Source organism: Salvelinus fontinalis, chromosome 18, assembly GCF_029448725.1.
Source record: "Salvelinus fontinalis isolate EN_2023a chromosome 18, ASM2944872v1, whole genome shotgun sequence".
NCBI classification, from domain to species: Eukaryota; Metazoa; Chordata; class Actinopteri; order Salmoniformes; family Salmonidae; genus Salvelinus; species Salvelinus fontinalis.
In genome coordinates, this window is record NC_074682.1 from 52,052,035 (window position 1) to 52,067,978 (window position 15,944).

Genomic DNA, 15,944 nt, shown 5'->3' on the forward strand with positions numbered 1-15,944 from the left:
GAACTATGGGATGTTTTCTATGGCGCTGGCCTGATTATAACCAGTGTTATGGAGTAGTGAACTATGGGATGTTTTCTATGGCGCTGGCCTGATTATAACCAGTGTTATGGAGTAGTGAACTACGTCTAGTTCAACCAGTAATTTAACTACATTTTACAGTGGCTTGATGGTAGTTGAACTAAATTCAACTCTTGGTAGTGTTTCCGGTAGTTAATTACTGTTTTACCATGTAGCGGTGTAGCTAACTACTGGAACTACACACTGCTGTTTTACCATGTAGCGGTGTAGCTAACTACTGGAACTACACACTGCTGTTTTACCATGTAGCGGTGTAGCTAACTACTGGAACTAGACACTACTGTTTTACCATGTAGCGGTGTAGCTAACTACTGGAACTACACACTACTGTTTTACCATGTAGCGGTGTAGCTAACTACTGTAACTACACACTACTGTTTTACCATGTAGCGGTGTAGATAACTACTGGAACTACACATTACTGTTTTACCATGTAGCGGTGTAGCTAACTACTGGAACTACACACTACTGTTTTACCATGTAGCGGTGTAGCTAACTACTGGAACTATACACTACTGTTTTACCATGTAGCGGTGTAGCTAACTACTGGAACTACACACTGCTGTTTTACCATGTAGCGGTGTAGATAACTACTGGAACTATACACTACTGTTTTACCATGTAGCTAACTACTGTAACTACACACTACTGTTTTACCATGTAGCGGTGTAGCTAACTACTAGAACTACACACTACTGTCTTACCATGTAGCGGTGTAGATAACTACTGGAACTATACACTACTGTTTTACCATGTAGCGGTGTAGCTAACTACTAGAACTACACACTACTGTTTTACCATGTAGCGGTGTAGCTAACTACTAGAACTACACACTACTGTTTTACCATGTAGCTAACTACTGTAACTACACACTACTGTTTTACCATGTAGCGGTGTAGATAACTACTGGAACTATACACTACTGTTTTACCATGTAGCTAACTACTGTAACTACACACTACTGTTTTACCATGTAGCGGTGTAGATAACTACTGGAACTATACACTACTGTTTTACCATGTAGCTAACTACTGTAACTACACACTACTGTTTTACCATGTAGCGGTGTAGATAACTACTGGAACTATACACTACTGTTTTACCATGTAGCTAACTACTGTAACTACACACTACTGTTTTACCATGTAGCGGTGTAGATAACTACTGGAACTATACACTACTGTTTTACCATGTAGCTAACTACTGTAACTACACACTACTGTTTTACCATGTAGCGGTGTAGCTAACTACTAGAACTACACACTACTGTCTTACCATGTAGCGGTGTAGATAACTACTGGAACTATACACTACTGTTTTACCATGTAGCGGTGTAGCTAACTACTAGAACTACACACTACTGTTTTACCATGTAGCGGTGTAGCTAACTACTAGAACTACACACTACTGTTTTACCATGTAGCGGTGTAGCTAACTACTGGAACTATACACTACTGATTTACCATGTAGCGGTGTAGCTAACTCCTGGAACTATACACTACTGTTTTACCATGTAGCTAACTACTAGAACTACACACTACTGTTTTACCATGTAGCGGTGTAGCTAACTACTGGAACTACACACTACTGTTTTACCATGTAGATAACTACTGGAACTACACACTACTGTTTTACCATGTAGCGGTGTAGCTAACTACTGGAACTACACACTACTGTTTTACCATGTAGATAACTACTGGAACTACACACTACTGTTTTACCATGTAGATAACTACTGGAACTACACACTACTGTTTTACCATGTAGATAACTACTGGAACTACACACTACTGTTTTACCATGTAGTGGTGTAGCTAACTACTGGAACTACACACTGCTGTTTTACCATGTAGCGGTGTAGATAACTACTGGAACTATACACTGTTTTACCATGTAGCTAACTACTAGAACTACACACTGCTGTTTTACCATGTAGCTAACTACTAGAACTACACACTACTGTTTTACCATGTAGCGGTGTAGTTAACTACTAGAACTACACACTACTGTTTTACCATGTAGCGGTGTAGCTAACTACTGGAACTACACACTGCTGTTTTACCATGTAGCGGTGTAGCTAACTACTGGAACTACACACTACTGTTTTACCATGTAGCGGTGTAGCTAACTGCTGGAACTGCACACTACTGTTTTACCATGTAGCGGTGTAGCTAACTACTGGAACTACACACTACTGTTTTACCATGTAGCGGTGTAGCTAACTACTAGAACTACACACTGCTGTTTTACCATGTAGCGGTGTAGCTAACTACTGGAACTACACACTACTGTTTTACCATGTAGCGGTGTAGATAACTACTGGAACTACACACTACTGTTTTACCATGTAGCGGTGTAGCTAACTACTAGAACTACACGCTACTGTTTTACCATGTAGCGGTGTAGCTAACTGCTGGAACTACACACTACTGTTTTACCATGTAGCGGTGTAGCTAACTACTGGAACTACACACTACTGTTTTACCATGTAGCGGTGTAGCTAACTACTGGAACTACACACTACTGTTTTACCATGTAGCGGTGTAGCTAACTACTGGAACTAGACACTACTGTTTTACCATGTAGCGGTGTAGCTAACTACTAGAACTACACGCTACTGTTTTACCATGTAGCGGTGTAGCTAACTGCTGGAACTACACACTACTGTTTTACCATGCAGCGGTGTAGCTAACTGCTGGAACTACACACTACTGTTTTACCATGTAGCTAACTACTGGAACTACACACTACTGTTTTACCATGTGGCGGTGTAGCTAACTACTGGAACTACACACTACAATTTTACCATGTAGCGGTGTAGCTAACTACTGGTACTACACACTACTGTTTTACCATGTAGCGGTGTAGATAACTACTGGAACTACACATTACTGTTTTACAATGTAGCGGTGTAGATAACTACTGGAACTATACACTACTGTTTTACCATGTAGCTAACTACTGTAACTACACACTACTGTTTTACCATGTAGCTAACTACTGGAACTACACACTACTGTTTTACCATGTAGCGGTGTAGCTAACTACTGTAACTACACACTACTGTTTTACCATGTAGCGGTGTAGATAACTACTAGAACTATACACTACTGTTTTACCATGTAGCGGTGTAGCTAACTACTAGAACTACACACTACTGTTTTACCATGTAGCTAACTACTGGAACTACACACTACTGTTTTACCATGTAGCGGTGTAGCTAACTACTAGAACTACACACTACTGTTTTACCATGTAGCGGTGTAGATAACTACTAGAACTACACACTACTGTTTTACCATGTAGCGGTGTAGCTAACTACTGGAACTACACACTACTGTTTTACCATGTAGCGGTGTAGCTAACTACTGGAACTACACACTACTGTTTTACCATGTAGCGGTGTAGCTAACTGCTGGAACTACACACTACTGTTTTACCATGTAGCGGTGTAGCTAACTACTGGAACTACACACTACTGTTTTACCATGTAGCTAACTACTGGAACTACACAGTACTGTTTTACCATGTAGCGGTGTAGCTAACTACTGGAACTACACACTACTGTTTTACCATGTAGCGGTGTAGCTAACTGCTGGAACTACACACTACTGTTTTACCATGTAGCGGTGTAGATAACTACTGGAACTACACACTACTGTTTTACCATGTAGCTAACTACTGGAACTACACACTACTGTTTTACCATGTAGCTAACTACTGGAACTACACACTGCTGTTTTACCATGTAGCGGTGTAGATAACCACTGGAACTACACACTATTGTTTTACCATGTAGCGGTGTAGCTAACTACTGGAACTATACACTGTTTTACCATGTAGCGGTGTAGTTAACTACTGGAACTACACACTACTGTTTTACCATGTAGCGGTGTAGCTAACTACTGGAACTACACACTGCTGTTTTACCATGTAGCGGTGTAGCTAACTACTGGAACTACACACTACTGTTTTACCATGTAGCGGTGTAGCTAACTACTGGAACTACACACTACTGTTTTACCATGTAGCGGTGTAGCTAACTACTGGAACTACACACTACTGTTTTACCATGTAGCGGTGTAGATAACTACTGGAGCTAACTACTGGAACTATACACTACTGTCTTACCGTGTAGCTAACTACTGTAGCTACACACTACTGTTTTACCATGTAGCGGTGTAGTTAACTACTGGAACTACAAACTACTGTTTTACCATGTAGCGGTGTAGCTAACTACTGGAACTATACACTACTGTTTTACCATGTAGCGGTGTAGCTAACTACAGGAACTACACACTACTGTTTTACCATGTAGCGGTGTAGCTAACTACTGGAACTACACACTACTGTTTTACCATGTAGCGGTGTAGCTAACTACTGGAACTACACATTACTGTTTTACCATGTAGCTAACTACTGTAACTATACACTACTGTTTTACCATGTAGCTAACTACTGGAACTTCACACTACTGTTTTACCATGTAGCGGTGTAGATAACTACTGGAGCTAACTACTGGAACTATACACTACTGTCTTACCATGTAGCTAACTACTGTAGCTACACACTACTGTTTTACCATGTAGCGGTGTAGCTAACTATTGTAACTATACACTACTGTTTTACCATGTAGCTAACTACTGGAACTACACACTACTGTTTTACCATGTAGCTAACTACTGGAACTACACACTACTGTTTTACCATGTAGCGGTGTAGCTAACTACTGGAACTACACACTACTGTTTTACCATGTAGCGGTGTAGCTAACTACTGGAACTACACACTACTGTTTTACCATGTAGCTAACTACTGGAACTACACACTACTGTTTTACCATGTAGCGGTGTAGCTAACTACTGGAACTACACACTACTGTTTTACCATGTAGCGGTGTAGCTAACTACTGGAACTACACACTACTGTTTTACCATGTAGCAGTGTAGCTAACTACTGGAACTACACACTACTGTTTTACCATGTAGCGGTGTAGATAACTACTGGTACTACACACTGCTGTTTTACCATGTAGCGGTGTAGCTAACTACTGGAACTACACACTACTGTTTTACCATGTAGCGGTGTAGATAACTACTGGAACTACACATTACTGTTTTACCATGTAGCTAACTACTGTAACTACACACTACTGTTTTACCATGTAGCTAACTACTGGAACTACACACTACTGTTTTACCATGTAGCGGTGTAGCTAACTGCTGGAACTACACACTGCTGTTTTACCATGTAGCTAACTACTGTAACTACACACTACTGTTTTACCATGTAGCGGTGTAGATAACTACTGGAACTACACACTACTGTTTTACCATGTAGCTAACTACTGTAACTACACACTGCTGTTTTACCATGTAGCGGTGTAGCTAACTACTGGAACTACACACTACTGTTTTACCATGTAGCGGTGTAGCTAACTACTGGAACTACACACTGCTGTTTTACCATGTAGCGGTGTAGCTAACTACTGGAACTATACACTACTGTTTTACCATGTAGCGGTGTAGCTAACTACTGGAACTACACACTGCTGTTTTACCATGTAGCGGTGTAGATAACTACTGGAACTATACACTGTTTTACCATGTAGCGGTGTAGCTAACTACTGGAACTACACACTGCTGTTTTACCATGTAGCGGTGTAGATAACTACTGGAACTATACACTGCTGTTTTACCATGTAGCGGTGTAGCTAACTACTGGAACTACACACTGCTGTTTTACCATGTAGCTAACTACTGGAACTACACACTGCTGTTTTACCATGTAGCGGTGTAGCTAACTACTGGAACTATACACTGCTGTTTTACCATGTAGCGGTGTAGCTAACTACTGGAACTACACACTACTGTTTTACCATGTAGCGGTGTAGATAACTACTGGAACTACACACTACTGTTTTACCATGTAGCGGTGTAGATAACTACTGGAACTAGACACTGCTGTTTTACCATGTAGCGGTGTAGCTAACTACTGTAACTACACACTACTGTTTTACCATGTAGCGGTGTAGCTAACTACTGGAACTACACACTACTGTTTTACCATGTAGCGGTGTAGCTAGCTACTGGAACTACACATTACTGTTTTACCATGTAGCGGTGTAGATAACTACTGGAACTACACACTACTGTTTTACCATGTAGCTAACTACTGGAACTACACACTACTGTTTTACCATGTAGTGGTGTAGCTAACTACTGTAACTACACACTGCTGTTTTACCATGTAGCGGTGTAGCTAACTACTGGAACTACACACTACTGTTTTACCATGTAGCGGTGTAGCTAACTACTGGAACTATACACTACTGTTTTACCATGTAGCGGTGTAGCTAACTACTGGAACTACACACTGCTGTTTTACCATGTAGCGGTGTAGATAACTACTGGAACTATACACTGTTTTACCATGTAGCGGTGTAGCTAACTACTGGAACTACACACTGCTGTTTTACCATGTAGCGGTGTAGATAACTACTGGAACTATACACTGCTGTTTTACCATGTAGCGGTGTAGCTAACTACTGGAACTACACACTGCTGTTTTACCATGTAGCTAACTACTGGAACTACACACTGCTGTTTTACCATGTAGCGGTGTAGCTAACTACTGGAACTATACACTGCTGTTTTACCATGTAGCGGTGTAGCTAACTACTGGAACTATACACTGCTGTTTTACCATGTAGCGGTGTAGCTAACTACTGGAACTACACACTGCTGTTTTACCATGTAGCTAACTACTGGAACTACACACTGCTGTTTTACCATGTAGCGGTGTAGATAACTACTGGAACTATACACTGCTGTTTTACCATGTAGCTAACTACTGGAACTACACACTACTGTTTTACCATGTAGCTAACTACTGGAACTATACACTGCTGTTTTACCATGTAGCGGTGTAGCTAACTACTGGAACTACACACTACTGTTTTACCATGTAGCGGTGTAGATAACTACTGGAACTATACACTGCTGTTTTACCATGTAGCGGTGTAGCTAACTACTAGAACTACACACTACTGTTTTACCATGTAGCGGTGTAGATCAGACCTGCCTATTTCTCACTTCTGTTTATGTGATTAATAGGATAAATGACACATTTTGTTCAAATCTGACTCCAAAGTGATCTATTCTTACGATTTGTAGTCTATGACGTTTCAGATTTAGATATGATAACATATCACAAAGTAGCTTTAGTTCAGTAAACTGTATTATCTTAAGTGTGGATTACATGTAGAACCGTTTTTGGTTCCAGTTAGAACTCTTTTGGTTCCAGGTAGAACCCTCAGTGGAAAGGGTTATACATGGAACTCAAAAGGGTTCTAACTTGAACCAAAAAGCGTTCTTCAAAGGGTTCTCCTATGGGGACAACTAAATAACCATTTTTAGTTCTAGAAAGCACCTTTTTTCTACGAGTGTACACATACGGTGGCAAGAAAAAGTATGTGAACCCTTTGGAATTACCTGGATTTATGCATAAATTGGTCATCAAATTTGATCTTATCTTCATCTTAGTCACAACAATAGACAAACATAGTGTGCTTAAACTAATGACATACAAATTATTGTATGTTTGTCTATATTGAATACATCATTTAAACATTCACAGAGTAAGTTGGAAAAAGTGTGTGAATCCTTAGATTAATGACTTCTCCAAAAGATAACTGGAGTCAAGAGTCAGCTAACCTGGAGTACAATCAATGAGACAAGATTGGAGATGTTGGTTAGAGCTGCCCTGCCCTATAAAAAACACTCACAAAATTTGAATTTGCTATTCACAAGAAGCATTGCCTGATGCCTCGAACAAAAGAGATCGCAGAAGACCTAAGATTAAGAATTGTTCACTTGCATAAAGCTGGAAAGGGTTACAAAAGTATCTCTAAAATCCTTGATGTTCATCAGTCCACGGTAAGACAAATTGTCTATAAATGGAGAAAGTTCAGCACTGTTGCTACTCTCCGTAGGAGTGGCCGTCCTGCAAAGATGACTGCAAGAGCACAGCACAGAATGCTCAATGAGGTTAAGAAGAATCCTAGAGTGTCAGTTAAAGACTTACAGACATCTTTAGAACATGCTAACATCTCTGTTGACGAGTCTGCTATACGTAAAACACTAAACAAGAATGGTGTTCATGGGAGGACACCACGAAAGAAGCCACCACTGTCCACAAAAAACATTGCTGCACGTCTGAAGTTTGCAAAAGTGCACCTTTATGTTCCACATTGCTACTGGCAAAATATTATGTGGATAGATTAAACTACAGTTGAGTTGTTTGGAAGGAACATACAACACTTTGTGTGGAGAAAAAAAGTCACTGCACACCAACATCAAAATCTCATCCCAACTGCAAAGTATGGTGTAGGGAGCATCATGGTTTGGGGCTGCTATGCTGCCTCGGGGCCTGGACAGCCTGCTATCATCAAGTTTATCAAGACATTTTGCAGGAGAATGTTAGGCTTTCTCTCCGCCAATTGAAGCTCAACAGAAGTTGGGTGATGCAACAAGACAACAACCCAAAACACAGAAGTAAATCAACAACAGAATGGCTTCAACAGAAGAAAATACTCCTTCTGGAGTCCTGACCTCAACCCAATTGAGATGCTGTGGCAAGACCTGAAGAGAGCAGCTCACACCAGACATCCCAAGAATATTGCTGAACTGAAACAGTTTGTAAAGAGAACTGGTCCAAAATTCCTCCTGACCGTTGTGCAGGTCTGATCCGCATCTACAGAAAACATTTGGTTGAGGTTATTGCTACCAAAGGAGGATCAACCAGTTATTAAATACAAGAGTTCACATACATTTTCCACTCTGCACTGTGAATGTTTACACGGTGTGCTCAATAAAGACATGAAAACATAAAATTGTTTGTGTGTTATTAGTTTAATCAGACTGTGTTTGTCTATTGCTGTGACCGAGATGAAGATCAGATCAAATGTTATGACCAATTTATGCAGAAATCCATGTATTTCCTAAAGGTTCACATACTTATTCTTACCACTGTAGCTTTAGTGTAGCTTAAGTTCTTCCAGTGTGAAGTAACTGGTAACTTGGTAAACTATGTTTTCAGAGTAGCTTCCCCAACAATGGTTACAACCCCATTGTAATCCCTCTTGTTCCCTGTCCCCCAGCACCTCTCTGATTCAGAGGGGTTGGGTTAAATACGGAAGACACATTTCAGTTGAAGGCATTCAGCTGTACAACTGACTAGGTATCCCCCTTTCCCTGTCCCTCTCTTTCTCTGCCATCTCTCTTACTCTCACTTTCTGTCCGTCCCTCACTCTCTCTCTCACCAGTTTGAGTGACTTGCGTCTCTCTGAGGCAGCCACAGCAGGCGTAGTCCTACCCAGACTGCCCTTGGTCATCACATGGTCCTCCTCTTCTGGGTTGGAACGCCCCTTCCTGCTGGCCTGCTCACAGGGACATGAAGCAGAGGACAACACAAATTACATCACGTATATCAAATATATATATATTTTTTTTACATCTCATGAAACCACAACAATACTTTGTGTTAGGCAAACAATATAATTATGCTTTAGCGCATGAGTGTGAGGAGGTGTACCCGTTTTTGTCCAATGGGGTTATTTACAAGTAAAACTAAATGCATGCTCTTCAACCGATCGCTGCCTGCACCTGCCCGCCTGTCCAGCATCACTACTCTGGACGGCTCTGACTTAGAATATGTGGACAACTACAAATACCTAGGTGTCTGGTTAGACTGTAAACTCTCCTTCCAGACTCACATCAAGCATCTCCAATCCAAAGTTAAATCTAGAATCGGCTTCCTATTCCGCAACAAAGCATCCTTCACTCATGCTGCCAAACATACCCTTGTAAAACTGACCATCCTACCAATCTTCGACTTCGGTGATGTCATTTACAAATTAGCCTCCAAAACCCTACTCAATAAATTGGATGCAGTCTATCACAGTGCCATCCGTTTTGTCACCAAAGCCCCATATACTACCCACCACTGCGACCTGTACGCTCTCGTTGGCTGGCCCTCGCTTCACACTCGTCGCCAAACCCACTGGCTCCAGGTCATCTACAAGACCCTGCTAGGTAAAGTCCCCCCTTATCTCAGCTCGCTGGTCACCATAGCAACGCCCACCCGTAGCACGCGCTCCAGCAGGTATATCTCTCTGGTCACCCCCAAAACCAATTCTTCCTTTGGCCGCCTCTCCTTCCAGTTCTCTGCTGCCAATGACTGGAACGAACTACAAAAATCTCTGAAACTGGAAACACTTATCTCCCTCACTAGCTTTAAGCACCAGCTGTCAGAGTAGCTCATAGATTACTGCACCTGTACATAGCCCATCTATAATTTAGCCCAAACAACTACCTCTTTACCTACTGTATTTATTTATTTTGCTCCTTTGCACCCCATTATTTCTATCTCTACTTTGCACCTTCTTCCACTGCAAACCAACCATTCCAGTGTTATTTTTTTTTTTTTTTACTTGCTATATTGTATTTACTTCGCCACCATGGCCTTTTTATATGTATTTTTTATTTATTTATATATATATCTTGTTTGCCTTCACCTCCCTTATCTCACCTCACTTGCTCATATTGTATATAGACTTATTTTCACTGTATTATTGACTGTATGTTTGTTTTACTCCATGTGTAACTATGTGTTGTTGTATGTGTCGAACTGCTTTGCTTTATCTTGGCCAGGTCGCAATTGTAAATGAGAACGTGTTCTCAATTTGCCTACCTGGTTAAATAAAGGTGAAATAAAAATAAAAAATAAAAATTTATGGACAATATTTTTCTCCATTTATGGAACCCCTTATGGCTCAAGACCACTAAAATCCTACCTTCAGGCCTGCTGCCTGTGGCTGGTCGTCAGAAGGAGAACTGTGGGAGAACTTGCGTGGGTTGAGGGAGGTGTGGGGGGTACAGTGTGTTTCTGGATGGCCATGGAAGTGGAGAGCAGTGGGGTACAGGAGCCACTTCCCATTGGACAGCTCGTGAGGCCACATGATGTTGAGGAAGGCGGAGCCTAGAGTCTGCAGGGACGGCCCGGTGTTGGTCACCTGATCAAAACATGAAGGGTTGAATAGGTAACTGAATGAAAAAAGCACACCAAAAACACACCAGAATATGAATATATTGCTCTCTTCACAACACTGCATAGCTTTGTATCTTATATCTTCCAAGGTCCAAAGCCATAGAAATATATCCCTGTGTTACATTATCAATCAATCAATCAAATGTATTTATAAAGCCCTTTTTACATCAGCAGATGTCACAAAGTGCTATGGACTAAGGTCTACATTTGTTGTATTCGGCGCATGTGACAAATAACATTTTATTTGATTCGATTTTTAGAAACACGGTGGCTAGGAAAAACTCCCTAGAAAGGCAGGAACCTAGGAAGAAACCTAGAGAGGAACCAGGTTCTGAGGGGTGGCCAATCCTCTTCTGGCTGTGCCGGGTGGAGATTATAACAGTACATGGCCAAGATGTTCAAATGTTCATAGATGACCAGCAGGGTCAAATAATAATAATCACAGTAGTTGTAGAGGGTGCAACAGCACCTCAGGAGTAAATGTCAGTTGGCATTTCATAGCCAAGCATTCAGAGTTAGAGACAGCAGGTGCAGTTAGAGAGAGAGAGTAGAAAGCAGCAGGTCTGGGACAAGGTAGCACATATGGTGAACAGGTCAGGGTTCCATAGCCTCAGGCAGAACAGTTGAAACTGGAGTAGCAGCACGACCAGGTGGATTGGGGACAGACAGCAAAGAGTCATCAGTCCAGGTCGTCCTGAGGCATGGTCCTAGGGTTCAGGTCCTCCGGGAGGGCAGGAGAGGGAAAGAATTAGAGGGAGCATACTTAAATTCACACAGGACACCGGATAAGACAGGAGAATTACACCAGATATAACAGACTGACCCTAGCCCCCTACACATAAACTATTGCAGCATAGATACTGGAGGCTGAGACATGAGGGGTCAGGAGACACTGTGGCATCGCCCGACGATACCCCCGGCCAGGGCCAACCAGGCAGGATATAACCCCACCCACTTTGCCAAAGCACAGCCCCCACACCACTAGAGGGATATACGCAGACCAACAACTTACTACCCTGAGACAAGAATGAGTATAGCCCACGAAGATCTCCTCCACCGCAGAACCCCAAGGGGGATCACAAACCCGGACAGGAGATCCCTTCAGTGACTCAACTCACTCACTTGACGTACCCCTTCTAGGAACGGCATGGAAGAGCACAAGTAAGCCAGTGTCAGAGAATCCCAGTCAAGAGAAGGGAACCGGCCAGGCAGAGACAGCAAGGGCAGTTAGCCGCTCCAGTGCCTTTCCGTTCACCTTCGCACCCCTGGGCCAGACTACACTCAATCATAAGACCTACTGAAGAGATGAGTCTTCAGAAAAGACTTAAAGGTCAAGACCGAGTCTGCGTCTCTCACATGGATAGGCAGACCATTACATAAACATTTAGCTCTATAGGAGAAAGCCCTGCCTCTGGCTGTTTGCTTAGAAATTCTAGGGACAATGCTTGTATATTGAAATATCTTTTTAAGGCTGTATGGCTTCTTGCATTCCCAAAAGTTCATACGTGTGTGTGTGGGTGTGCAACCACACCCCCTCTGGGCAGACAGGCTAAAGGCACTTGCTTGCCCAATTCATGGAACCGTTGATCTACTTCAGAAAAACTGTCTAGAGTGATTTCCTGTTGTTTTGACACCTCACTAGAAGTCCAGAATAACTAGCTGTTGCTACAGAACGAGACGACCAATTCACAGTTAGTCGGCACCTTTTATCCTAGTTTCATCTCGTTCTCCACACAGGATCACGTGTTTTCTATATGCGTGCATGAGATAGTTTGACTATACTCTGTACTCTTTGTGTCATCGAGCTCTCAGCCTTACACCTCAGGGTGCATGACTGACGCAGATTTTGCAATGTTACAAAGATGGAAAAAAGCTGTCCTTGAAATATTCTTGATATGTTCGTCAAAAGCGAGATCAGGGACAGAGTAACGCCGAGGTCCTTCACAGTTTTATTTGAGACGACTGTACAACCATCAAGATTAATTGTCAGATCCAACAGAAGATCTCTTTGTTTCTTGGGACCTAGAACTAGCATCTCTGTTTAGTCCGAGTTTAAAAGTAAAACATTTGCCGCCATCCACTTCCTTATGTCTGAAACACAGGCTTCCAGGGTGGGCAATTTTGGGGCTTCACTGTGTTTCATTGAAATGTACAGCTGCGTATTATCCGCATAGCAGTGAAAGTTAACATTATGTTTCCAAATGACATCACCAAGAGGTCAAATATATAGTGAAAACTATAGTGGTCCTAAAATTAAACATTGAGGAACACCAAAACTTACAGAGACAAACTGATATCGTTCCGACAGAAAAGATCTAAACCAGGCCAGAAATTGTCCGTGTAGACCAATTAGGGGTTCCAATCTCTCCAAAAGAATGTGGTGATCGATGGTGTCAAAAGCAGCACTAAGGTCTAGGTTCAAAAGGACAGATGCAGAGCCTTGGTCTAACGCCATTTGAAGGTAATTTACCACAGTCACGAGTGCTGACTCAATGCTATAATGGGGTCTAAAACCAGACTGAAGCGTTTCGTGTAAATTATTTATCAACATGAAGGCAGTGAGTTTCTGCACAACAGCTTCTTTTTTTGAGAGAAGAATGGGAGATTTGATGTAGACTGATAGTTTTTTTTACATTTTCTGGGTCAAGGTTTGGCTTTTTCAAAAGAGGCTTTATTACTGCCACTTTTAGTGAGTTTGGTACATATCTGGTGGATAGGGAGATGTTTATTGTGTTAAACATAGGAGGGCCAAGCACAGGAAGCAGCTCTTTCAGAAGTTTAGTTGGAATAGGGTCCAGTATGCAGCTTGAAGGTTTTGAGGCCATGACTATGTTCATGAATGTGTAAAGAGATATAGGATTAAAAAACTTGTCTCCATTGATCCTACTGTAGGTCTTGGCAGAGTTGTGCAGACTCAGAACAACTGAGCTTTGGAGAAATATGCAGATTCAAAGAGTAGTCCGTAATTTGCTTTCTAATGACCATGACCTTTTCTTCGAAAAAGTTCATCAATTCATCACTGATGAAGTGAAAGCCATACCCCCTTCGGAGAATGCATTTTTTTAGTTAGCTTTGTGACAGTATCAAAAATACATTTAGGATTGTTCTTAGTCTCCTCAATTAGGTTGGAACAATAGGATAATTTTAGCAGCAGTGAGGGCTCTTCACTTTGCACAACATTCTCTTTCCAAGCTAGTCGGAAGACTTTCAGTTTGGTGGAGCGCCATTGTCACGCCCTGACCTTGAGAACCTTTTTATGTCTCTATTTTTTTGGTCAGGGTGTGATTTGGGGTGGGCATTCTATGTTTTTCTTTTCTATGATTTTGTATTTCTATGTTTTGGCCGGGTATGGTTCTCAATCAGGGACAGCTGTCTATCGTTGTCTCTGATTGGGAACCATACTTAGGTAGCCCTTTTTCCCTCCTTTCAGTGTGGGAAGTTGTCTTTGTTTGGCACTATAGCCTTAAGCTTCACGGTTGTTGTATTGTTTATTGTGTTTGTCGGCGTCATCCTAATAAAAAGGAATATGTACGCTTATCACGCTGCGCTTTGGTCCTCTTCATTCGACAGCCGTGACAGCCATTTCCATTCCAATTATCTGGAAGCTTGCTTCAGTGCTCGGGTATTTTCTGTATACCAGGGAGCTAGTTTCTTGTGACAAATGTTTTTTGTTTTTAGCAGTGCTACTGCATCTACAGTATTATGCAATGTTAAATTTAGTCCCTCAGTTTGGTAGTTAACCGATTTTTGTACACCGACATCCTTGGGTAGGTGGAGGGAGTCTGGAAGGGCATCTAGGAATCTTTGGGTTGTCCGAGAATTTATAGCACGGCTTTTGATGATCCTTGGTTGGGGTCTGAGCAGATTATTTCTTGTGATTGCAAACAAAATAAAATGGTGGTCCGATAGTCCAGGATTATGAAGAAAAACATTGAGATTCACAATATTTTTTCCACAGGACGAAACCAGGTCCAGGGTATGACTGTGGCAGTGAGTAGGACATGTTGGACAAAATCCACTGACTTGATGATGACTCAAAGTCTTTTGGAGTGGGTCTGTGGACTTTTCCATGTGAATATTAAAGTCACAAAAAATTTGAATATTATCTGCCATGAAAACAAGGTGCGATAGGAATTCAGGGAACTCAGTGAGGAACGCTATATATGACCCAGGAGGCCTGTAAACAGTAGCCATAAAAAGTGATTGAGTAGACTGACTAGAAGCTCAAAAGACGAAAACGCAGTCTTTTGTGTAAATATAAATTTGCTATTGTAAATGTTAGCAGCACCTCCACCTTTGCTTGATTCTCGGGGGATATGGTCACTAGTGTAATCAGGAGGAGAGGCCTCATTTAACACAGTAAATTCATCAGGCTTAACCCATGTTTTAATCAGACCAATCACATCAAGATTATGATCAGTGATTAGTTAATTGACTATAACTGCCTTGGATGTGAGGGATCTAACATTAATTAGCCCTATTTGGAGATGTGAGGTATCACGATCTCTTTCAATAATGACAGGAATGAAGGAGGTCTTTATTCCAGTGAAATTGCTAAAGCGAACACCGCCATTATCATACTACATTGACTTTTGATTCCTCTCCTCTTCTCTCACCGTAAACTCAAACTCCACAGCACTGCCCACATCGTCCAGGGTCTCCATGGCACTCTCTCCCTTCACAGCCCCACTGAAGAACAGCTGGTGTGGTCTGGCCAGCCTGAAACAACACAGAGACAGACAGGCGGATAGGGTCAG

The 15,944-nt window shown here is 41.8% G+C and overlaps 1 protein-coding gene across 3 annotated transcripts in view; it reads right to left on the bottom strand.

Moving 5' to 3' along the window:
* LOC129815736 (integrin alpha-7-like) overlaps positions 1-15,944 on the bottom strand; it is a 95,045-nt gene that overhangs the window by 10,507 nt on the left and 68,594 nt on the right. For all 3 annotated transcript variants that reach the window (XM_055869807.1, XM_055869806.1, XM_055869809.1), the window contains exons 16-18: positions 15,804-15,906; positions 10,934-11,152; positions 9,401-9,517 (exon numbers count right to left, since the gene is read on the bottom strand). In XM_055869807.1, the coding sequence (XP_055725782.1) occupies positions 9,401-9,517; positions 10,934-11,152; positions 15,804-15,906 (439 nt within the window). The remainder of the gene's footprint in view (positions 1-9,400; positions 9,518-10,933; positions 11,153-15,803; positions 15,907-15,944) is intronic.